Source organism: Pongo pygmaeus, chromosome 7 (genome assembly GCF_028885625.2).
Source record: "Pongo pygmaeus isolate AG05252 chromosome 7, NHGRI_mPonPyg2-v2.0_pri, whole genome shotgun sequence".
NCBI classification, from domain to species: domain Eukaryota; kingdom Metazoa; phylum Chordata; class Mammalia; order Primates; family Hominidae; genus Pongo; species Pongo pygmaeus.
This window is the reverse complement of record NC_072380.2, coordinates 40,248,610-40,275,034: the sequence shown is the minus strand read 5'-3', so window position 1 is coordinate 40,275,034 and position 26,425 is coordinate 40,248,610. Positions and strand designations below refer to the sequence as shown.

General features: G+C 38.6%; 1 protein-coding gene across 3 annotated transcripts; it reads right to left on the bottom strand.

Moving 5' to 3' along the window:
- Positions 1-399: 399 nt before the first annotated feature.
- Positions 400-25,916, bottom strand: IDO1 (indoleamine 2,3-dioxygenase 1). 3 transcript variants are annotated; one of them, XM_054499158.2, is made up of 11 exons: positions 25,901-25,916; positions 14,673-14,793; positions 10,776-10,871; positions 10,539-10,658; positions 9,825-9,943; positions 8,734-8,748; positions 6,177-6,276; positions 5,241-5,358; positions 4,056-4,107; positions 3,457-3,605; positions 400-1,012 (listed from the first exon to the last, which is right to left on the bottom strand). In XM_054499158.2, the coding sequence occupies exons 2-11, from the start codon at positions 14,757-14,759 to the stop codon at positions 657-659; spliced, it is 1,212 nt and encodes a 403-aa protein (XP_054355133.1). In that variant the 5' UTR covers positions 14,760-14,793; positions 25,901-25,916; the 3' UTR covers positions 400-656. The 3 variants fall into 3 exon arrangements, with proteins under 3 accessions (XP_054355133.1, XP_054355134.1, XP_054355136.1); XM_054499159.2 differs by lacking the exons at positions 8,734-8,748; positions 25,901-25,916 and having other exon boundaries at positions 14,673-14,824; XM_054499161.2 differs by lacking the exons at positions 10,539-10,658; positions 10,776-10,871; positions 25,901-25,916 and having other exon boundaries at positions 14,673-14,824.
- Between the last annotated feature and the right edge of the window lie 509 nt (positions 25,917-26,425).

Genomic DNA, 26,425 nt, shown 5'->3' with positions numbered 1-26,425 from the left:
TCATAATCACATGGGGTTACAGGCATGAGCCACCACACCTGGCTGCATCCCAGCACTTTGGGAGGGATGCTATAATCCCAGCACTTTGGCCTCCCAACTGAGATCATGCTGCTGAGATCATGCCACTGCACTCCAGCCTGGGTGACAGAGTGAGACCCTGTCTCAAAAAAAAAAAAAAAAAAAGCTGGGATGTATAAATCAGGTAAACAATGCAGAGTGTCCCTGACATCAAGAAGCTTATCATGTAACGAGAATACAGACAAGTAGACAGGTAATTATGAAAAAGTCTCACATTAACATAGGGAAAGTATAGGAGTCTATTAGCCCTGCTGAAAGCAGTTTAGAGTAGGTCTCATCTAAAGAAATATTTTATTATGGTTATAAATGAAGCAACATTTATTATATCTTATGCATTTTTATTTATTGAATGTCATTTTATTCCGATAAGATACAGATTACAAAACTTCTACTATAATTACACATAATTACCTTTTGTTGTTTTCCTACAAGAAATGCACAGGTATTTTGAGGTATTTTGTATTGCATTATTGGTAAAACATTGCATAGTGTTAGTTTGTGGCTCTGTTACAATGGGTAATGACAGGAATATATGCAGATGTCTCTGCTATGATAAAATGTGCTCTTGTTGGGTTACATTAACCTTCCTTCAAAAGGGATTTCTCAGTTGTACTTCTTACAGTCTTTAGGAAATTCATTAAATCAGTGCCTCCAGTTCCTTTGGCTTCCAGTTTTGAAGGGTCTTCAGAGGTCTCGTTCTTCTTTGGCTGCTGGCTTGCAGGAATCAGGATGTACTTAGTCACGATTTGTAGATGGTAGCTCCTCAGGGAGACCAGAGCTTTCACACAGGCGTCATAAGCTTCCCACAGGCCAGCATCACCTTTTGAAAGGACAAACTCACGGACTGAGGGATTTGACTCTAATGAGCAGAGGAAGTTCCTGTGAGCTGGTGGCATATATGTTCTCATGTCCTGGAGGAACTGAGCAGCATGTCCTATAGGAACAAGAGAAAGAGGAAATACGGAGGTCACAGCATTCCCCAATCCAGGAGAGAAAGGCAGAATGAGGTCAGAGTGGGCAGGAGATCACCAATATAGCATTCACTAAGGTCAAGGTCATTCTATTTGAAGGCTAATGTTTGGCTATTAGTCTTGCTACTAGCAATCATAATTATTGTAAAATATTATTGATTTTGAAAACTGAATGAGCTAAACTCATTTTCTCACAATAAGTATTTTTGTTTGCACTTTTTTGTTTTTTTTGGAGACAGAGTCTCGCTTTGTTGGCCAGGCTGGAGTGCAGTGGCACGATCTCGGCTCACTGCAACCTCCGCCTCCCAGGCTCAAGCAATTCTCCTGCCTCAGCCTCCCGAGTAGCTGGGATTTCAGGCATGTGCCACCATGCCCAGCTAATTTTGTATTTTTAGTAGAGACAGGGTTTCTCCATGTTGGTCAGGCTGGTCTCAAACTCCTGACCTCAGATGATCCGCCTGCCTCAGCCTCCCAAAGTGCTGGGATTACAGGCATGAGCCACCGTGCCTGGCCTTTGTTTGCAGTTTCTTTCCCTCTTTTCTACTGTAAGAAGCTGATGGTATAGACAAGGGGCATATATAATCTGCATTTGACAGATTATGACTGATTCTTAACAGAGTTTAAGACATTGTGTTTAAATGAGTGTTCAACAATAGCAAAGACATGGAATGAACCCAGGTGCCCATCAATGGTAGATGGGACAAAGAAAATGTGGTACATATACACCATGGAATACTACACAGCCATGAAAAAGAATGAAATCAAGTGCTTCACAGCAACATGGATGCAGCTGGAGGCCACTAGCTTAAGTTAGCCTAAGTGAAGTAATGCAGAAACAGAAAACCAAATACCACATGTTCTCACCAATAAGTGGGAGTTAAATATTGAGTACACATGGACAGAAAGATAGGAACAATAGACAGTGAGGATTTCAAATAGGGGAGGGAGGGAGGAAGGAAAGCAAAGGTTGAAAAACTACCTATTGGGCACTATGTTCTATACTTGGGTGAGGGGATCATTAGAAGCCCAAACATCAGCATCACCCGTTATACCTGTGTAATAAGCGTGCACATGTATCCCCTGAATCTAAAATAAAAAATTAAATATGATTAAAAAATTTAAAAGTAAGTGCTCAAATTAAGAAAAACTCATGTTTTTACCCAGCCCGATGCTTTCCCCTTTGACTGTTAAACAGAAGTTTAACAAAACAGAGAAAATTATAAAGAAGTTCTTCTTGGAGCTTATTCCTCTCCTCCAGCTAAGCCCCTAGAAGGCATACAATGAATGTGGTTCATCTTTAAACTTTGGTGCAGGCATTGCTCTGGGTGGCTGGGGCCACAGGACAGCCGAACAAGAGCAGGGCCCAGACTCTGCTTGTCACAGAGGTCTTTATCTCCCCACTAACAGCCCTGTCTCATTTGCAGGTGACTGTCTCTTTCTGAGTCTGATCATACATTTTCAGAGCATGTGATATTGGCTTCACCAGAGTCAACCAGTCTTTATAGTCATGTTCAGATGGAACTTGGGTGTAAGGAAAGTTCTGCCACTCTATTTTATTTTATTTTTGTTTTTGTTTTTATTTATTTATTTTTTTTGAGATGGAGTCTCGCACTCTTGCCCAGGCGGGAGTGCAGTGGCGCCATCTCAGTTCACTGCAAGCTCTGCCTCCCGGGTTCACGCCATTCTCCTGCCTCAGCCTCCTGAGTAGCTGGGACTACAGGCACCCACCACCACGCCCAGCTACTTTTTTGTATTTTTAGTAGAGACAGGGTTTCACCATGTTAGCCAGGATGGTCTCAATCTCCTGATCTTGTGATCCGCCTGCCCTGGCCTCCCAAAGTGCTGGGATTACAGGCGTGAGCCACTGCGCCTGGCCTTTTATTTATTTTTATTTTGAGATGGAGTTTCGCTGTTTCGCCCAGGCTGGAGTACAGTGGCACGATCTTGGCTCACTGCAACCTCTGCCCGCCGGATTCAGGCGATTCTCCTGCCTCAGTCTCCCGAGTAGCTGGGATTAGAGGCACCCACCACCACACTCGGTTAGTTTTTGTATTTTTAGTAGAGACGAGGTTTCACCATGTTGGTCAGGCTGGTCTCAAACTCCTGACCTCAGGTGATCCACCTGCCTAGGTCTCCCAAAGTGCTAGGAGTACAGGCTTGAGTCACCACACTCGGCCAGCTCTGCCACTTTCTAGCTGGTTGACAAGGAACCTGTCACTGACTTTCATTAAGTTTCTGCATCTTCATTTTTAAAATGGGATCATGGCAACCAAATCCCTACTTGCCTGATTCTGCTAAAACTATCAGATAAGCTCAGATGAGATGCTGATGGGAAGGTGCTTTGTAGATATCCAAATACTATTGTATTCACATAAGAGATGATTATTTCTTGTTATTTTCCACTCACCTCCACCAGCAGTCTGCTGGATGCCCAGCAGGACGTCAAAGCACTGAAAGACGCTGCTTTGGCCTGCACTGCCCCCTGCAAACTCCTTTGGGTCTTTCCAGAACCCTTCATACACCAGACCGTCTGATAGCTTGGGGTTGCCTTTCCAGCTATCAGAGGAAAGAAAGAAAAAAAGAAAAATCATTCTTTAGATTAATTGCTAATTTTCAGGTATCAAATCTTGCACTAGTGGTGAATAGAAGGTGACAAGAGATGGATTTCATGATCCTTTTTTCATGCCTCCTTGCCCCTGCTCATTTTCAAGCATGAGAATAATAAATAATATAATCCTGAGCAGATTTGGCATAAATATTCTAGGAATGGAATCTTACCTTTGTACTAGCACAGACCACTCTTTTTAAAATAACTAGCTTTCCGGTCCCCCACTCCAGTACATTCCTGGCCAAATGATAACAGAACAGTCCAGTATTTTTCTACCGCGTGAATTTTTGGATGTAAATTGTTAGCCAAACCCAATGGATATTAGGGACCATCCAAGAGAATTTGGTGGTGTTCTTTGTTAAGTGAGAGCAAACAAATTCAAACATAAGACTACATACCCAGACAAATATATGCGAAGAACATTGAAAAATGCTTTTGGGTTCACATGATCTGTAAAAAGATGGAATGTGTTTAATTAAGCAGCATCAGAGGTATACAGGGAAATCAAGGTGTCCTGTACAACTGACAATGGATTTTGGCACAGGCTGCAGGAAAAGGCGTTAGGTCAGTCTGTGCTAAACAAAGCCCCTGCAGATAAGCGTTCACTCTCCTGCCCTCTTCCAGGAAGCCCATTAAACTGTAACTATTTATTTAGCACTACTTTACGTGCTTACTGACGTAACAGGTAAACTGTTTACATAAAGAAACAAACCAAAGACAAAAAAAAACAAATCAAAACAAACCAAAACAAAACCCCAGAAACTAGATCTCCCTCTCTATTTTTAAAATTTTAAAAAATCGTTTGGGGACAGGGTCTCACTTCATCACTCAGGCTGGAATGTAGTGATCATAGCTCACTGCAGCCCCAACTCCTGGGCTCAAGCAATCTTCCCACCTCAGCCTCCCAAGTAGCTGGAAACTACACATATGAGCCACCGCACTCAGCCTCCTACCCTACTTGATTTGAAAATCTAGCTTCTTGCCAAGGACTAAATAGCAATAACTCAAAACCCAGAGAGAAACAATCAAGTATTTGTTGAGTCTGTTCAGTAGGGAAGATTTCCTATTGCAAATTACTGCTTATGCACTTTTTTGTGTGTTTTTTTGTGGGTAGTTTTTTAGCTGTTAATTTTGCAACAACTTTTGAGCTCAATGACTTTTCTGTGTTGTTTCTTAATTTGTAAAAAAACAGAATTAGGAAAGAGTTCTTATCAAGCAGAAGCTATTTTTTTTTTTTTTTTCGGAACTTAAAACCACCCTCCCATGTAGAAAGTTTCTCTAAGGTTTTTAGTGGGAGGCAAGGAAGTTCCTTAGTGTTAAATAGACCCAGCTTGGAACTCTGGCTTCACTGCCTGTGGAATCTGAAGTCATTTATCCTGTCTTTCTGAATTTAGATGACTTTACTTGTAAAATGGAGATAATGAAACCTACCACATAGAAAGTGTAATGGTTTAGTAAGATAAAATACCTAAAGTGAAAACATACTAAGTGATAGTTGCTTTTTGCTTCCCTTTTTTCAACTATTCTACACCTGGAACATTTGACTTGTCAGCCTAGACTATTGCACTGCATACAACACTTGCCATGGATTTGGTGAAACACCTGAAGGGCTTTCTCCAGGGAAGAAGCTATTTCCAACAGCGCCTTAAGCAAAGTGTCCCGTTCTTGCATTTGCATTGCCTTGAATACGGTAGGAATTACCTAAAACAAACAAACAAACAAAACACAAACATTTAAGGTTTTCTTTCTTTCTTTCTTTTTTTTTTTGAGACAGAGTCTCGCTCAGTCGTCCAGGCTGGGGTGCAGTGGCACGATCTCAGCTCACTGCAAGCTCTGCCTCCAGGGTTCATGCCATTCTCCTGCCTCAGCTTCCTGAGTATCTGGGACTACAGGTGCCTGCCACCATGCCTGGCTAATTTTTATATTTTTAGTAGAGACGGGGTTTCGGCATGTTGGCCAGGCTGGTCTTGAACTCCTGACTTCAAGTGATCCGCCTACTTCAGCCTCCCAAAGTGCTGGGATTACAGGTGTGAGCCACTGTGCCCTGCCAAATTCCCCAGTCTTAATCTATAAATTAAATTTGGGATTTTTACATTTCTTTCCTGGGCTGGACACTCTATTTGACTAATTTCCTTATATTTATAGAAGCTTGGATTTGGTTTTATTCACATAGCATTTAATTTAGAGATATTTATATAGTTGTATATGTTTCATTTCTATTTTTGATAATCAAGACTATTGAATTTATGACACTGTATCATAGTTCCAAAGCCAGATTTTATTGAAAATTTTTATTTCCTACAGAGGTTTCAAGTTGTATTTTAAGTATATGGCTCTGAGATTTTATATTTTAGGTAATACACAAAAATAAATAATTGATCCTTTACCCCCAATTAAATGGTCCCATGTTGTACTTGTTAAGGATAAAGTTAACTCATGCTTAGTATAGTTTAGGCTCCGAAGTGATTGCTCTGCTTACGTAAATTGACATACACATTTTGAAGTGAGGATAGACGTACTTTGATTGCAGAAGCAGCTGCTATTTCCACCAATAGAGAGACCAGGAAGAATCCTTTACTGCAGTCTCCATCACGAAATGAGAACAAAACGTCCATGTTCCTGAGGAAATTGGATAAGGACGGCAAGAAGTTTAGCAAAAATTATGGGATATTTTTTGACATTTTTATTTATGCTATTTTAGTTTCAACATATTTTTATGAGAGAGGTGTGGCAGGCCTTACTATCTCCATTTTGTAGTTGGGAATATTAAGACTCCATTTTTAGGCCCATTGTCTAAAATCATATAATTAGTAGTAAGTAGACTAAACTGAGACCTAAAATTTCATATTAGAACTCAGAACTAGGGCCGGGCATGGTGGTTCACACCTGTAATTCCAGCACTTTAAGAGGCCAAGGCGGGTGGATAACCTGAGGTCAGGAGTTCGAGACCAGCCTGGCCAATGTGGTGAAACCCCGTCTCTACTAAGAATACAAAAATCAGGTGGGCGTGGTGGTGGGCGCCTGTAATCCCAGCTACTCAGGAGGCTGAGGCAGGAGAATCACTTGAACACAGGAGGCGGAGGTTGCAGTGAGCCAAGATCGCTCCATTGCACTCCAGCCTGGGCGACAAGAGCGAGACTCGTCTCAGAAAACAAACAAACAAAACAAAACAACAACAACAAAAATACTCAGAACTAGAAATTTTCAAACTAGTTCTGTTTCTATTATCCCGTTAACTTCTCACAGGCATTTATATTACCATACGTATATACTCTATGTTTACAGAGATATCCGTGAGGTAGAGTTTTAAGAGGTAGTCTTTTGTTTAAATAATTATATTCATATTCATATTTTAATTTGTGAGCCTAATTCAATTTCTCAGTGGTTTATCTGCCTTACAAAGGAATTGACTGAGAAATTCAAATAACTGATTAGACCCTATTTTTCTTTTTAATTGAAGTTTGGGCATTGGTGCAAACATAGTCTTAGTGTCTGTATATCTATGAGTTTTGTGGTGGTTAAATTCATGGTATCTGAAGCCAGACCATCTCTGCAACTTACTTGCTGTGTGACCTTGAGCAAGATATGACATTATCTGCCTTGGTGTTCTCATCTGTAAAGTGGGACTGACTGCTGATGTCATCCTCCTTTTTAAAAACCTTCCAGTTTCTCCCTTAAGATACTGTTTTAACTCCTTATCATAGCTAATAAAATCCTACATAATCTTTTTTTTTTTTTTTTTTTGAGATGGAGTCTTGCTCTGTCGCCCAGGCTGGAGTGCAATGGCACAATCTCGTCTCACTGCCACATCCGCCTCCTGGGTTCAAGCTATTCTCCTGCTTCAGTCTCCCGAGTAGCTGAGATCACAGGCATGTGCCACCATGCCCCGCTAATTTTTGCATTTTCAGAAGAAGAGGGTTTTCGCTATGTTGGCCAGGCTGGTCTCGAATGCCTAACCTCAGGTGATCCACCCGCTTTGCCCAGCCATCTTTAAAAAAAAAATTAATTTTTCTCACACTGTTATTTTTATCATTTATTATCAGTGACATTAGCCATCCTTCAGCTTTGATAATGCACCAAGATGTTTGTCACTTCAAGGCCTCACTTTTGCTGTTTCTTCCACTATGAATACTCTCACCTTTTTCCTCTAGGTAATTCCTCAAATAACTTGCTTCAAGGGTTCCCCCATCACTCCTTTTATTTGGTTAGGGATCCCAATACTTTATCTTCTTATGCCTTATCTTAATCATATGGCAATTTACATAATTTTCATATACTGCCTTTCTTCTTCATTAGTCTAGCTTCACCAAGGTGGGTTTATACTGATGATATTTACCTTAGTTTTTCCATCTTTTTTTTTTTGAGATGGATTCTTGCTTTGTCACCCAGGCTGGAATGCAGTGGCATGATTTCTGCTCACTGCAACCTCCACCTCCTGGGTTCAATTGATTCTCCCGCCTCAGCCTCCTGAGTAGCTGAGATTACAGGCGCCCGCCACCAGGCCCGGCTAATTTTTTGTATTTTTAGTAGAGACGAGGTTTCACCATGTTGGCCAGGCTGGTCTCGAACTCCTGACCTCAGGTGATCCGCCTGCCTTGGCCTCCCAAAGTGCAGGGATTACAGGTGTGAGCCATGTGCCCAGCCCAGGTTTTCCATCTCTTAGCCCATGTTTAGTATATATTATAGGTCAAAAGTAGTAAGGATTGGGTCAAAAAGAATACGTTGGTATATGGTTACTTATTGACACTGGTAACTAGTTATGGACATAGGAGTTATTAAGTCATAGATACACAGATGTATGTGCATTTTGTATGTTTGCATATTAATTTCCTATAGATGTATTTGAGTAGTATTCTTGTATATATCTATAGCTATAATATCAGATAGACATAGTGGTAACACAATCATAGATACAATTAAAGACTGAGATTATTTGTTCTCTAAATAATCACTTAAATTATTTTTTGGCTGAATTCAATTAATCATTTAAAAATGCATTTGGAGTCTATTGATAAACCTACATTCAACTATAAGTAACAAATAATTCTTAGAATCAAACAAGAATCAGACACTTACTCATAAGTCAGGGGCCTTATGAAAGCAGCCATGAAGCAATGGACCAGTTGGAAGAGAGAAAGAAAACCAATTTAACATCAAATAATGATGAGTTGTTGCTATTTGATTGAATACTACTATCAGAGGTAAGACATAGGTAAAAAGAAACAGTTTATTAAAATATTTCTTCAGTAGGCATTACATTTAACTTAATAACTTACAAATGAATTAAATAATTAAATATGCAAGGAACACACATGGACAGTCAAAACTAGTTGTTTTATTTTTATTTTTTTGAGACAGGGTCTCATTCTATCACCCAGGCTGGTGTGCAGTGGCACGAACATGGCTCACTGCAGCCTCAACTTCTTGGGCTCCAGAGATCCTCCTGCCTTAACTCCATGTGTAGCTGGGACCACAGACATATGCCACCATTCCCGGTGAATTTTTTTTAAAAAAACTAATTTTTAATAAGAAGAAACTTTCTAGATCAAATCCTTTCATTTTATGATATTCCCATTTGCAGAATATTTTTCTACAGGCACACACCCAGAGACGTGGGCTTTGGTTCTCCCTTTCCTTTATTGTAGCAGATCTTATGCTTAAATGGGTAAAAATCACCTATATCCTGAGCAGACTGCTCTGAAAAACCAGTTATTGCTGCCTGTAATTAAAGATGTGTTGACTCTTAACCACAATTGGCTGCTAAAAAATTAAATTAATAGAATCTGAAAAACATGCTCATCAAAAGAAGCCAGACACAAGAGTCTATACTCTGTGGTTTCATTGATATGAAACCCAATAACAAAAATCATCTAATTTTTGATAAGGCAAATAAGAATATATTTGTCTGTGGCAGGAAAGGGAATTGAAAGAGGCACAAAGAAATTTTCTGAGGTGATAAAAATATTCTGTATCTTACTGAGAATGGTGAGTGTATGTATGTACATAATAGTTAAATTCAAGCTGAACACTTCAGATTTGTGCATTTTACTGTGTTAACTATACACCTGTCACATATGTGTACATTTGTAGTGGTAGACACAGCAACCCCTGTTTTATTTAATCGGCACACACTCCAAAAATTCCTGTTGTTATCACTGTTTACATACTTATTAGGATCCTTTTTCTTCCAGTTCGCCAAGACACAGTCTGCATAAACCAGAATAGGAGGCAGTTCCAGTTTCTTGGAGAGTTGGCAGTAAGGAACAGCAATATTTCTTGGCAAGACCTGATTAAAATACAGTAGTTAGGTTTTTTGTTGTTGTTTATTTTTTGTTTTTTTTTGAGATGGAGTCTTGCTCCTGTCACCCTGGCTGGAGTGCAGTGGCAGGATCTCGGCTCACTGCAACCTCCACCTCCCAGGTTCAAGCGATTCTCCCACCTCAGCCTCCCGAGTAGCTGGGATTATAGGCACCTGCCACCACGCCAGGCTATTTTTTGTATTTTTAGTAGAGATTGGGTTTCACCATGTTAGCCAAGTTGGTCTTGAACCCCTGACGTCCGGTGATCCTCCAGCCTTGGCCTCCCAAAGTGCTGGGAGGCCCATGTGTGTTTTAAAGGTTAGATATTGCAGTCTGTATTGGTTTTATGTAATTAGGGTTGCCAGATAAAATACAGGATGAAAAATAAAGTAAAAGACTAAAAATATAATAATGATAACAGTTGACATGTCAAGCCAGGGCATATTTTCTTTATCATTTTGTCCTGTGATTTAAACTTTGCATGATGCAGTTATAACCCTTTTAGAAAATTTTTGGAAAGTTAAATGTAAATTAGATGAAAATCTGTCACATAGCATAAGAAATCTGAGAAAATCTCCAAACCTTACGGACATCTCCATGACCTTTGCCCCACACATATGCCATGGTGATGCATCCCAGAACTAGACGTGCAAGGCGCTGTGACTTGTGGTCTGTGAGATGATCAATGCTGAGCATGTTTAACTGAAAACAAATGGAGCAATTGACTCAAATCAATCTCGGTAATGTTTTATGCTTCAAAACCAAGTTAACAATGTTAAGGAGCTATACAAGAAGACAAATGTGATACATATGTCAAACCTTCTCAACTCTTTCTCGAAGTTGGCCAGACTCTATGAGATCAGGCAGATGTTTAGCAATGAACATCCAGTCATTATAAAAATCAGGTAGATTTTCCTTGAAAAAAAAAAAAGATCTTTATTTACTAGTAGCAGTTATTGTAGATTTGGCTTCCCACTGATAGTATGCCTTGCCTCCACATCCATTTTGTGCAATGTTGCCCTGGCATATGGCTTACCTATCTGGAAACACCAGCCTCTGTCTTGTCATCTGCACACGCAGGGCTGAAGACCCTCTCTGTGTTCCACCTCTTCCTCTCTCTTCAAACACTGCCATTTGCAGCTTTTCAAAGTTCACCTCAAAGGTTTCACTAAAATCCTCCTGACTACTCTATTTGAAATCAATCTCCTTCATTATAAATTATACGGATTATGCCTTTTCATATTGTTAAACAATTATTATCTGCTACTTTGGTTTTTCTTTTCTTTTCTTTTTTGAATTGGAGTCTCACTCTGTTGCCCAGTCTGGAGTGCAGTGGCACAATCTTGGCTCACTACAACCTCCACCTCCTGGGTTCAAGCAATTCTGCCTCAGCCTCCCAAGTAGCTGGGATTACAGGCATGAGCCACCATGCCCGGCTAATTTTTAGTAGAGATGTATTTTTAGTAGAGATGGGGTTTTGCCATGTTGGCCAAGTTGGTCTCCATCTCCTGACTTCAGGTGATCTGCCTGCCTCGGGCTCCCAAAATGCTGGGATTACAGGCATGAGCCACTGTGCCTGGCCTACTTTGGTTTATCTTGGCTAGATTTTAAGTTCTTTGAATGGAAGAAAAATGAGATGTGTTAAATGTCAGTAGTGGACTAGGAACTCTGCTCAATAATTTCATATATATAAAATATATATATTTAATTATTGTAATGGCCCAAGAAGTTATCTCTGTATCGTAAATAAGGAAACCCAGGCTTATACAGTTTACATAACGATTTTTGTATATTGAGTTTATTGTCAAGTTTCCAACTTTCAAAAGAAAGGTAATAAATGTATTTTTGTTGTTTTTATTCTGTGTTTCACCATCTAGTACATCTTATTTTTTTGGTTGCTGTGATTTTCCCCAAATAACAGAATACTTTTTTGTTCTGCATGATGATTACCATTTTATTTGACAGCACTTTCAACAAGTATAAAATTTAATCAGTAATATGCTCTGGTTCAGAGGATCCCTAAATGGTATAATATAAATTAATAATGAATCATACTGAGGATCATTCAAATTCTGCTAGATTAGAGATTGTGCCTTGTATCTATATGGAATCAGAAAACATATTATTTTCCTTTGGACTAAGAAGCGGATAGACTATGAGAGATAAAATAGACATTTTTTGGTTCATAATTTCTAGGAAAGATCTTCAGTGAAGAAATAAAAGTAACCAATAATTTTTTTTCATGTTTCCGGGACAGTGAATCTAGCTTCTGCAGCATCTCAGCTAGCAGAATTATTATTATTGTTATTGTTTTCAGACAGGGCCTCACTCTGTCACCCAGGCTGGAGTACAGTGGCGCAATTTCAGTTCACTGTAACCTCCGCCTCCCAGGTTCAAACAATTCTCCTGCCTTAGCCTCTCAAGTAGCTGGGACTACGGTCACACCAACACGCTGGGTAATTTTTTTTTGCATTTTTAGTAGAGTTGGGGGTTTCACCATGTTGGCCAGGCTGGTCTCAAACTCCTGACCTCAAGTGATCCACCCACCTTAGCCTCCCAAAGTGCTGGGAGTACAGGTGTAAGCCACTGCACCTTCTCAGAATTATTATTATTATTATTTTCTGAGATGGAGTCTTGCTCTGTTACCCAGGCTGGAGTGCAGCGGCGTGATCTCAGCTCACTGCAACCTCCGACTCCCACGTTCAAGCAATTCTCCTGCCTCAGCCTCCTGAGTAGCGAGGATTACAGGTGTATGCCACTATGCCCGGCGAATTTTTGTATTTTTTTAGTAGAGACGGGGTTTCACCACATTGGCCAGGCTGGTCTCAAACTCCTGACCTCGTGATCCACCTGCCTCGGTCTCCCAAAGTGCTGGGATTACAGGCGTGAGCCACCCGTCCCCAGCCAAGAATCTTTTTTTTAAGTAGCCAAGGAAGAGTTTTGTTTGTTTTCTTTTGGGGTTTTGCCTTACCCCTTGGCATCTGTTCTACAGGTATTCATAATTATCACAGTTGTTGCATTTTAAGGAGAATCGAATCTCTGAGAAAAGAAACCCGTGATACAAAGTTTAGTAGTTTTGGCATTTTTGTAGATATGTGGGCAAATAGCAAGTTTGAGTATTATTTATTTGCATGAATAAAGCAAACTAGTGCTTTTGGCAATAAAATTAAAGCATACTTTTCATTTTCTTTAATTAACAATCTGAAGAGGAAAATTAGATTGGAAGGAGGTAGATGCTTTAAATTTGCCAGTATCACCAAACTGTTTATAGGATTTCATTTCTAAGCACAGTTAGATTGGAATCTCTGACTAAACATTTGCTGTGTTTAAAGGTGCTCTCCAGTATGTGGACTGTAACTCAGCTACAAACAAAAATATACTCGTCTACAGAATTATTATAATTTGTTCATAGAAATCTTCTCCTGGAATCCCATGTACCTTGTTAAACTGAAGATTGAAAGAAAGAAAATAAGCAATGTCTTATTATCCCTTCTTAAGAGACGCAGTGTGGAATAATGGTTTTAAGATCATAGACTCTGGAGACAGGCTGCTTAGGCTCATACTGGCCTCTGGCACTTGCTAGCTACGTAGTTTGATAATTACATTCTGCATGCCTTATACTTCTCATTAGGAACATGAGGATAATAACATACATTTCTGGCCGGGTGCAGTGGCTCACGCCTATAATCCCAGCACTTTGGGAGGCCAAGACCGGTGGATCACCTGAGGTCAGGAGTTCGAGAACAGCCTGGCCAACATGGTGAAACCCCGTCTCTACTAAAAATACAAAAAAGTAGCTGGGTGTGGTGGCAGGTGCCTATAATCCCAGCTACTTGGGAGGCTGAGGCAGGAGAATCGCTTGAACCTGGGAGGCAGAGGTTGCAGTGAGCTGAGATCGTGCCACTGCACTCCAGCCCAGGTGACAGAGCGAGACTCCATCTCAAAATAATAATAATAATAATAATAATAATAAATAAATAAATAAATAACATACATACCTTTTGGGATGGCTATGAGAATGGAAAGGGTTAATTTGTAAATTGCTTAGAAAAATGCTGTTTGATGATAAATTGGTTTACATAGCATTCATTAGAAGACAGACGAGAAAATGTAGTTTTTAAGGCAAACCTTTTTTCTACATACCTTGCACTTTATAGGTAAAACTTGCAAACAAGAAAAAAGGTAGTTCAGACTCTCACTTGAATCTTATGCTCAGTAAATAGCAAGCAATGATAATATAACATGGAAGGCGCTTGATGTGCAATCTCATAAACCCCATCAAATTAGAAACACATGTTTTGCATAATTTAAGTTATATCCCTAAAAGAAAGGGATTTCTGTTTGACTCATAGCTCATTTAATACTCTGGCTTTTTCAAAACACCTTTTCTCAAAATACAACTGTAATAACCTCATTGCTTGTATTTTACTGTATAATTCTTATGTAAAGCTGATATACTTTCTATAGTTTCCTTTCTCACCACTCTCCATATCCATGTTAGGTAAGTAAGAAATGCATAGATGACTCCATTTCCAGGGAGAAAATGTAAGACAAATTAAGTGAGATGCAGTTATTACAGCTCTCTAATTTTTACACTGCTTTATGTGTTTGTTTACTAGAAGTTACTGAACCACAGTTGTTCAGTAGAAGTTAACTTGGCCAGGTAAGGAATGAGAAGAAGAATGCATTTTCCCACATTTTACTGCCTTCTCTTACCTGTGGATTTGGCAGAGCAAAGCCCACTTCTTCATCAATATGGTACTCTTTACTGATTGTCCAGGAGTTTTCCATAGCGTGTGCCATTCTTGTAGTCTGCTCCTCTGGTGCCCTTCAGTGTCTGAAGAGTTTTTAGAGCATCTTATAATAGTTGCTGCCACAGCCAATGACAACAATTTATCACAGGGGCAGTGAGAAATTACTTCCACTTTTGGAATGGTTTCATTTTCTAGTTTCTTTGTTTGTAATATGAAAACCAATAAAACCACAAAAGCATCTCTGTGCATCATATGTAGAAACTGAAAGTTTGTATTCCATAGGAAATTTGTAATCATTAAGCACATCATTTTCTTACTGCCATATGGGAAGCCAGAAAGGCCTGAAGAAAAACACAGAACTATAAAAACAGGTGGCCGGAGAAGAACATTTTACTTTATGGAAACTTTTAAATCTTTGAATGAAAATGAAGGCTACAATCCTAAACTCTCATTTAGTTATTTCTCATTGGCTTTCTTTTAGGCTTCCACGGTTCTTTGAAAATAATAGTGCCATGTTTCAGCAGCCCGGAAACACAACCTGTGTTATACTCAACTATTAGTCAATGGCTCTGAAGTAGGAAAAAAATAGAAGCACATGAAAAATTACAAACTTAGTAACTCTCCACTTCCTTATTTTTCCTATTGAGACTTTTGTCAGTTTTTCCAATGATAGCGTTTGCCCTTCTCACATCTCTAATAAGTAACTTTTAGGAAGATTGCTTTGCATCTAACTGTACCTGACTGCCAGGGGCTGATGAGGCAACGGTCTGGCATATTTGGGTACTTTGTAATATGTCAAAAGTTGGAGAAAAGGATAAAATACCTTGAAAATGTTTTTCTCAAAGTACAAATTAAGACTGCATTTGGTAAAGGTTTTCAGCTTGCATGCAAGTCTGTGGTTCACTTTAGAGGCATTGTTCAATCTTAATGAGAACAAGGAAGCTAAAGAAGAAACCAAGTAGCCAGTTCCTCTAGATGATCAAAAGGAGAAAAGAGAAATAGTTCGTGTGAGTAAACTAAAAGACATTGCTGTTTTGTCATCAGCTTATTAGTACTTGAAATAAGTTAAATTGTGAAAGCATATGGCTTTCGTTACAGTCTAGAATAGCTCTCGCGCTATTCTCTACTAAATTATGGCTGTTTTTTTCAACATGTTGTTTTACAGGAAAATGTTGCTTGAATAGGAAATGTAAGGAAAACTGAAACCAAAATTATACGGCAAAGAGAATACAATGACTGTGTTTCTTGTGAATACATGATTCATGAGGCTAATACTTTGGGAATCAGTTCAAGGATAACAAACAAAAAATCATGAAGACCTATCATATCTATATAGAAAACAACAAGACAAATAAAATATTGAGCATTAGAAAATATGTGGTTATTTTTCATTCTTTGTACCTGAAGATTTTTCATTCTTTGTACTTGAAGTTTTTATGGGTGAGTCAAAGTGAAGACAAGGAACGAAGTTTTAGATGATTCTGTCCCAGGATTAAGTTTTTAAGAAGCATAAGTTTTTGACAAAGATTTTCTTGATTCTGTTTATCCAGTAATCTCACTAAATCTGTCTTACCCCCCGGCGTGGTGGCTCGCGCCTGTAATCTCAGCACTTTGGGAAGCTGAGGAGGGCGGATCACTTGAGGTCAGGAGTTGAAGACCAGCCTGGGCAACATGGTGAAACCCAGTCCCTACTGAAAATACAAAAATTAGCTGGGCATGGTGGCATGTGCCTGTAATCCCAGCTACTTGGGAGGCTGAAGCAGGAGAATTGCTTGAGCCCGAGAGGCAGAGGTTGCATTGAGCCAAGATTGCGCCATTGCACTCCAGCCTGGGCAACAGAGTGAGACTCCACCTCAAAAAAAAAAAAAAAAAAATCTATCCTACCCTTGACTGCAGAACCAATAATGCTTTAGTGCCTCAATTTTATCCCTAGCCACTTAACTTCCTCAAACTTTGGCTTCTTTGCTATTTCTGAAACTACATTCTCAATTGATCTTGTCTTCATTCACCTTGATTTTCTTCAGCCATACCTACACTTCCCTAAAAACCTCATTTCACATATTTTTAGAAGAGCATCATAATTTTATGATCTCATACTGATTCTTCATCTTTCTCCTTAGCTTTTAACTGGTGATCAGGTCATTATGTTAGAAAACTCCTGAAAGCCAGAACTCAGCCTTTTGCTCTATGGCCTCCTACATCTGAGACTTTATGTGACTCTGTCTCCCTTGTATACATCTTTCTTTGATAGCTTACATTATTTTTTCCCTATAATTATTGTATTGCCTGACTTATCTTCACAGCTATAGACTACATTTCCATCTGCCTGATGAACATCTCTACCTTAAAATCCTGTTATCCAGTTTCACAGGGGACTTCATTGACACTAGGACTATTATGATAAGATCTGCAGAGGGACCTTCATTCAAGGTCATGATAAATACAAATGTGTCTCCTCTCAATGGAGCATCTTTTCTAATACATTCACATTTCTCTTTACCATTATGTTATACTAATTTATAAAATGCAACTTTTTTTAATAAAAGAATTTTCATTTAAAAAAATAATTTACAGCATGCAGGGAGAATGAAAAAACTCATGGAAATACCAACATCACTGAATTCACCATTAACATTTATGTGATTATGTTTCCCAGCATTTTTCATGCAAATCAATTACATTCACATTTTTCTGGGCACTTAATAGAGTCAGGAATTTTTTAAAAACTTTGCTTGTAGTAACTAATTTTACTTTTATAATTGGCTTATGAGGAAACTTTCATGATATCTCTGAAAGGGAATTAAGGTGATTCAGATTTTGCTAATTAAGGCCTTTAGTTGCCAGAACAAAACAAAATTAAATACTCCCTTAAGGAAGAAAACATCATCTTAGGCCTCAAAGTACTGATATTGTTTTTATAGATATCTAAAAATCACTAAAAAATAACCAGGCGCCGTGCGCGGTGGCTCACGCCTGTAATCCCAGCATTTTGGGAGGCTGAGGTGGGTGGACTGCCTGAGGTCAGGAGCTCGAGACCAGTGTGGCCAAGGTGAAACCCCGTCTCTACTAAAAATAACAAAAAAATTAGCTGGGCATGGTGGTGTGCGCCTGTAATCACAGCTACTCGGGAGGCTGAGGCAGGAGAATCGCTTGAACCAGGGAGGTAGAGGTTGCAGTGAGCAGAGATTGTGCCACTACACTTCAGCCTGCTGTGTGACAGAAGGCGACTCCGTCTCAAAAATAAATAAAATAAAATAAAATAAAAAATAAAATACTGAACTGGACTGAAATAGAAGAAAATGATTTGTGACAAAAGTCTGTCCAGGTGTGTTGACAAACTTTAGTCATTCTTCCTGTAACAGGAGTTAAGTTAATGAAAACACAGAAAAGGGACCAGAGGTAATTGTTTTCTTCTTTGGCAGATCTGGACTTAAGGCAGGTAAGAGAACTTCAGGGAACAACTTCTTCCAGTGTCTACTGGCTTCCAGGAGCCTTTAATTTGAAGTAACTGGCATATCAGAGTGCCATATTTTTGGGTGTCCTTTTCTGAGCCCCAGTATTCCCCTGTTTGAAACTTTCCTAGTGTTTCATACCCAAAAAGTTGAGTTGGTAGTTGTAGAGAGAAAAACTGAGTTAGTAGCTGAATGGCAAAGGAGCTCATTAAACCAGTCTTCTCACTTCTGGGAAAAGGCCAGTCTAATTAATCTTCTCACTTCTGGGAAAAGGCCAGTTTTGTCTTATTTCAGGAGATGGCTTTGTAGATGGGATCTTAAAGCTATGACTCTATATATAATGCAGACAAAAAGATCTATAGTAAGAGCCATTTTTACAGAATTGGAAGAAAAACAAAGGTTAATCTTTGGAGTAGTTTACAAACTAGTTTCTTCTGAAGTCTGGAGGACAGCTGAGAATATCAGTAGCAATCTGACAGATTTTCCTGGATTGTAGCTTGTGTGCAAAGTTTGTCCATTTATAAAATGTTGCAGTGATTTTCCTTCAAAGCCAAGTTGGCTAGTATCAGCTTTGAGAGTCTTAGGAAAAAGGGAATTTTAACATTTAGTGATTCCAAGTCAGAAATGTAGGAGGAAAATTAAAAATGCTTGCCTGGAGATTCAAAGACAGATTTTGATAGGACTAACAATTTAAGATTTAGTTTAGATTACAGGCAAATAAAAAAAATCTGAGAAAGAAAGAAAAAACAAACAATGAACTGGAATCTAATTATTGTTTTTTTGGTTTTTTCTTTCCTGAAACATGATTTTTCTCTCTTCAGTCCCCCATTTCCACCAAAGATAAACAAAAGTAAAGCCATTTTATTTGCATATTAAATTTTCGTCTTATTGTACTTGGCCTGATTATTTGCATAAAGTGCAGTAAGAATATCAATTTGTAACACAGGCTCTTTTTAAGTTCACTTTGCTGGAACTTTTCGTAAGGAATCTCAGATTAAACTTCTAGAAACCTCTTCAGGCTAGGAAGCCAAGCCAAGGATTGGATTTGCTCTTAGATTGTGTCAGTAATACCTGTACAAATTAGTGAATTTATCTTTTCTCAAGGTCCCCCAAATAACTTGAGGTTCCTGGGATGTCAGAAAGTAACATTCTTACTTACCACAAGCCCACCATGTGAACCGTGTATTTAAGATATTAGACTAGTTTTTCCAAAAGCTCCTATGGGCTTCATAATATCAGCCTCAGTTTCTTAAAGCTGTCTGGTCATATCTGAAAATATGGCATTTCAGTCAAAGCCTTGGTAAAATAACCAGAATCTCCAACTGTGTTCTGTGGCAAAAGGGAACAGATTCTTATTGAACTTATTCAAATAACTATTTTGCCATAAAATAGAAATTCTCATAAATAGTTTCCAAATTCAGGATCGATCAGGTAGACAGAAAAGTGAATGTTTCAGTTTTGTTCAAAAAAGTATACTTTACGCATTTCTGTAAAGCTTAAGAGAACAAACATTTTCCTTAACTCTGTAAAGCAAAACATAAAAAGAATCAGCAATATTTTAAACAAAAAAGTTATTAAAATTACATTAGTCCAATGTAATTAGTTCTTGTTTTGCTTGATGTTAACAATTTTATGACTTTTTAAAAATTAGAGTTCTGAAATTGTTTACTCAGTACTATAATACAATCTTAAAATTATAAGAAACTTGCATTCAAGAGTACTTGTTTTTTTGTTTTGTTTTTTGTTTTTGTTTATTCGTTTGTTTGTTTGTTTTTGAGATGGAATTTTGCTCTTGGCCAGGCTGGAATGCAATGGCATGATCTCGGCTCACTGCAACCTCCACCTCCTGGGTTCAAGTGATTCTCCTGCCTCAGCCTCCTGGTAGCTGAGATTACAGGCGCCTGCCACCATGCTGGCCTAATTTTTTTATTTTAGCAGAGACAGGGTTTCACCATGTTGGTCAGGCTGGTCTCGAACACCTGACCTCAGGTGATCCACTCACCTCTGCCTACCAAAGTGCTGGGATTACAGGCATGAGCCACTGCGCCCGGCCAAGAGTACTTGTTGCAGTCCTTTCCATGAGCTTTCTTGAAGACACAACACTTTAGGATTTGCAAAGAGCTTTCAGAAAAAAAGGATCAGCATAAAAAAATTAACTGTGAGCAAGACTAAAAATGGCCATGGTTAAAGAGGGAATTAACAAGAAAACTAGGTCATTTTCTCCTTTTATGACCTACAACAATTTAACATAATACTCATAATTATGACTAATAACATATAACAAAACAAATCCAATTTTTAGGAATCTCATATAATTTTGGAGCAAATACTAATAACATGACAATACAAATATAATTTTGAAAAGGTTAAACATTATTTCTTATGTGAAAATCTTTTTACATAATGAACATATCAAACAAGCTTGTTTATTATTTCTTTTGGAAGCTTCAGCAGCTTTTTGGAATATCTCAAAGTTAGTTTGAGGTCAAAAATACTTAATTTTAGATTTTGAAATATAATTGTGAGAAGCCTCTCAAATTGTTAAAGGTTTCAAATACTTGATCAAAATAGGATCATAAGTCCAATGAAAAAATAATAGTCATTCATTTAGCCAAAGTGATAATTAGAAGATTTCAAAAAGCAAAAACGTTTGCTGTTTGATTGATAAGAGACTCGGTTTTGCAAATAATCAAAACACTTTCTGAAGAAGCATGACAAGACGTGAGGCACACAAAATCTGTTTCTCTCTCTTGCTTTTTTTTTTTTGTTTGCATTTTACTCAGAACATATACAAAAATCTTTTCTTTTTATTAATCCTATGCAAAAATATTATTTAAAAGAGAAAATCAACCACTAGCTTTGTCTTTGTGTACTTTAAATACTAAAGCTAATTTTTATGAAAACGTATAAACAAATTTCTCTGATATCAGTCAGCTTTGCACACAAGATAAAATTTTCATAAACATTCTATAACCTATTATAATTTTTTCCTACTCTTCTACTTTTTAAAAAGTCTTTATATCCATTTAGTTTTACCTATATCATTTTTTCCTCCATTCACTTAGTCTGAAACAACCTTTATTTATTTTTTATTTATTTTTATTTTTTAGAGACAGGGTCTTGTCACTCAGGCTGTAGTGCAATGGCCTGATCATGGCTCACAGCAGCCTTGACCTCCCAGGCTCAAGTGATCCTCCCATCTCAGCCCTCAGCCTCCACAGTAGCTGAGACCACAGGTGTGAACCACCACACCTAGCTAATTAAAAAGAATTTTTTTTTTTTTTGTGGAGACAGGGTCTCCCTCTGTTGCCCAGGCTGGCCTCAAGAAATTCTCCCACTTTGGCCTCCCGAAGTGTTGGGATTATAGATATGAGCCACTGTGCCTGGTCTGAAACAACCTTTAAGTAACCTCTAAACTAGACAAAATTACTTTTCCTTTAACAAAACCACATACTCATGCCTTCCTTATAAGCGTTCTCACCGAAAACGTATCTTGCCTTTTTCTGTATACACTTTGCATACAAAATTGTTTACCTTATTTTTAGTGGTTTTAATTACATATATTAATTATAATTTAACTCTTAGTATCTTAATTTTTAGTGAAAATCTAGGAAGGAACTCTTTCATATCAGTATTTGTAAATGAAAACCATTTTATAATTCTTAAAAATATTTCCTCAATTTCTCATGTTTATCAAGAGATTCAAATATATTTATCTTTTCTATATCACATCAAAATAAGCTATCAGAGTATTCAAACTTAAACTTATGCTTAATAATTGATGTGTCAGTATTTTAACTTAGAAATAACTCAGATATTTCACAATTAACTATTACTTAATTTAACATAACATGACTTTAAGACTTTAAGAGTGTCAATTACCAAAAAGATTTTTGAAACTATGATAAATTTATTTGTAAACATTTACTCTATTTGTTTACCTAATTTACTCATTGTTAACAATTATGTCTGAATTGCTCATGAAAAACAATAGTAGCCATTTAAGCTTAAGCTTTTTGTTTGTTTGGGTTTCTTTTTTTTTTTTTTTGATGCAGTCTTGCTCTGTCGCCCAGGCTGGAGTGCAGTGGCGCAGTCTTGGCTCACCGCAAGCTCTGCCTCCTGGGTTCACTCCATTCCCCTGCCTCAGCCTCCCGAGTAGCTGGGACTACAGGTGCCCGCCACTGTGCCCGGCTAATTTTTGTATTTTTAGTTGAGATGGGGTTTCACCATATTGGCCAGGCTGGTCTCGAACTCCTGACCTTGTGATCCGCCCGCCTTGGCCGCCCAAGGTGCTGGCATTACAGGAGTGAGCCACTGTGCCTGGTCTGTTTTTTTTCCCCCAGCTAAACCAGGTCAACCCTAAATCAGCCAATTTCATCTTGAGCAAGGCCTTTAAGATACTGGGCACAGATATCCTCCCCAATACTCTATCCTCGAGGTTGTCCTGGATCCAAATGCCCATGGGCACCCACGATGGTTATGAAAAGGAGGGTCCATCTGGGTCCTGGATTTATACACCAAGTAAAGCCCGGGACAGACGACAGAACTATGAAGATGCTGTCTGGAGGATCTGACCCCTCCCAGCATGACCAAGAGGAAGAGCTGGATCTGGGAAGATAGGGCCCTACTGAGTTTGACTCTGCCCTGCAGCTGGTAGCCCAGGTGCTGTGGACACACATATATCTTCAGGCTTCATCATGGCAATCTTTCTAGGTCCCAAGACCTAGAAACTCAAAACCAAAAACATAGGCCCACAGTAAGATGTGTGCAAGGCTTTGGGGGAGCCCAGCCACCAGCTGTAGTAGCTTTAGCTCACAGACGAATCAAAGAAGTACCAAAAATATCACAGAAGAGATAGTTTTATGACCTTACTACATTTAGCAGAGACAGTCCAAACGTGCCTGAGCAGTAGCCCCAGGCAAAAATGTATAAATTAAATTCTGAAGACATTTTTATTTTATTTTACCAATAATTTTAAAAGTTTTATTTAGCAAAGATTCTTAAGGTCATGTGAATTTGAAAAGCATTGAACCTATTTATTTAATTTATATGTGTTTTTATTTTCAAGTCAATTTGTTACCATTAGACAATATACAAGCATATGTATAGAAATATAAATATATGCAGACATAAAATACAGAACACACAGGTATATATCCAAAAGCCAGACATCAGGGGGCTTAACACAACAGAGAGCAAAGCTTTAGACCTGAGAGGAACCTGCCTACACCTCTTGGAGCTCTGTAATGGAGACAGGGAACATCCTCCTGCCCCAAGAGGCCAGTGCCACCTTTTTTGTGTGTTCTTCAAAGGGTCACAGGGTCCCCTCATGAGAGTCAAAGTCCTGGTTAGATCCCTTAATGTAATATTAAAGGTGGCAAAAGAAAGGTGAAGTAGAAGTAAATGGGAAAACAACTCTTAGAGAAGCCCATTGGGAATATTTTAAGCTTTTCCAAAAAGACCAATGAAATTTTACTTTTTTTTCTCAGTAAAAATAATTCTAATAAGAAAGGAAGCAAAAAGAAGGACCAAATGTATAATTTTTAAAAAGAGCTTCAGTTGACTGGAAAAACAAAAAAAAAACCCAAAACAAAACAAAACAAAAACCAACACAGGGTAGAAAGAAGATCCAAAAGGGAAAAGTCTTTGTAAAAAATAAAACAAAGTACGGCCTGGCAAGGTGGATCACGCCTGTAATCCCAGCACTTTGGAAGGCTGAGGTGGGTGGATCACCTGGGTCAGGAGTTTGAGACCAGCCTGGCCAACATGGCAAAACCTTATCTCTACTAAAACTACAAAAATTAGCTTGACATGGTGGCGGGTGCCCGTAATCTCAGCTACTTGGGAAGCTGAGGCAGGAGAATCACTTGAGAATCACTGGGAGGCAGAGGTTGCAGTGAGCCGAGATCATGCCACTGCACTCCAGCCTGGGATACAGAGTGAGACTTTGTCTCAAAATAATAATAATCATCATCATCATCATAAATTTAAAAAATAAATAAAATAAAGTAAAAATTATAGCCTGAATATCAGCTTTTAGTTAAGCTGTTTTCTGACTTTAGAGTTCTTTTTTTAAAAATTGGAATTTATTATTATCAGATTTCATCTGGGACAAAAAACCAGTATTCCTTGTTTTTGAACTTTTTTTCTCCTTTCTAACCAAAGGTATCTACTGAGTGATTCAGAACCAAAGCCAGTAAATCCTTTATGAGGTAACAAAGGACAGATATGAGGCACCTCAAAGTGGCATGAAGAGGAAGTCCTCACAAGATCTGGAGCCAGCCCCTAAAGAGACTTCAATAACAGAAAAGTAAAAATGGTCCATAAAAGGAAAAAGATCAATTATCAAATGGTAATGTAACTGTCCAAATAGTTGAGAGTCACACAAACATAAATTCAAAACAAATAATTCAAGCTAATAGTTGTACATTTTTCTTTTTCTCCTGCGTTGCAAAGATCTAGATCTCTAAGGGTCTGATTTCCTGAATGGGAATCCAAGCCCAGATCACAGCAGTGAAGAGTAGAACCCTACCCCTACACTACAAGCTGGGGTATCTTTTTGCAGGTTCAGTGGGGAACCCAAAGCAGGCAGTTTGAAGCAAAAAGATTTTAAGTACATTTACAATCTGCTTTCTGCCTTTTTGAAATCTTGCCAAAGGAGTTTCTAAGGCTACATTTCTTTTGTTTCTTATATAAGTACCAATAACACAGCTGATTAAGGCAAGAGCCCTCTAAAAAGTTTTCATTTAAATATAGCCAGTTTCTTTATTGCAAAGCAACTGAAGCCAATCAGTTTTTTTCATGGAAAGTCCCAGAGGTAACTTTCCAAGTTTACAACACTATGAATGTAAGTGGCATTTTAAAAATCGGTTCAGATGATGTAGCCCTCATGATTCCCCAAAAATTCACTCTCAGAAATAGGCTAAGGTAGCAAAAGACTCGTTACCACAGATGGCGCAGGGTGCTATCTGTGTGTGCAGCAGTGCCACACTATCCCACAAAGTTGTGGGGTGTGCCAGTCACAGACCCCTTAATCTGTTGCACCAGCAGACCCTCCTGGGTATGGACTTTTCCAGAACTAACCAGGTAACATGTGTTGAGACAACAAAGGCCCCTTATAGATAGGACAAAGTCCCCTGAGAGTCTGGCATATTCAGACCTAAGAGTGTGCTGCTTAATATCTTAGGTGTCTAGGGTTCTGGCCCTTTCAGACTGGCCACCAGTTATGTCCCAAAAATCATACTCCCCAGACGGTGAAAAACAAGAACGAGTGCTCCCACTGATAACAAGTCAAGTTCTCAAAAACACAAAACAAGATATAAGAGGACCCTCATCCAGTTTTTATTTCAGGGACTCACAGCACAGTTGTACAATTGTGCATAGGTATGATGAAACTGTAAACATCACCAGTCTCTCGGGGACCAGCTGAGACAAGGGGCTTATAGAGACTTTAGATCCATGTTCTATCCTATGACACCCATCTTTATGACAAAACAACACATAAAGACAAAGACAATGGAGAAACAAAATCTATTTCTGGGAGAAAAAAGATAAGACAGTATGAATATCTATACAATAAAATACACCAGAGTTGCTACACCCAAGACCAGTCAAAAATGATTTTCTCCTGTTAATATTATATATGGAAAGAGAGACAAACTTGATTTTTTTACTATCTGCTCATCCAGATTCCAAAGACAAACAGAGACCAAGATTCTGACTGGAAAGAATTTCTTACATTTCTGCTGGCTTGCCGGGTCCCGGGTTCCCTGACTGCAATTTTCGGAAGAGCAAAGCAGCTTTGGTTGTCCTGTTCACTGGGCCAAAACTGTTGGAGCTGAGGGAAAACTTTCCTTTTGCCCTCTGAAGTTTCATTGAAAATCAAATGACAACAAGCAGATTAATAGGAGAAAAGGCACGCAAATTTTATGTTAATGTGCATAGCATGGGGGATTGTAGGAGAACGGTTACCCAATAACCCAATGGGGGTAGAGATGCTTATATGCCACTTTTCATAGGGAAGAAGAAGTGGGGTAAATGTGACAATTTGGGGTATAGAAAATGAGTTTTTAGTGGAAATGAATGGACCTGGAGAACTTAAAAAGGCCTGGAACAAGGTCTGTTGAGCCTGCAGAGCAGACAATGGCTGTGAAATGATTTTCTTTGAAATACTGAATTAGACTGAAATAGAAGGCAATGGTTTGTGACAAAAGTCTGTCCAGGTGTGTCTTTCTTCCTTTGATACGAATTAAGTTAATGCAAA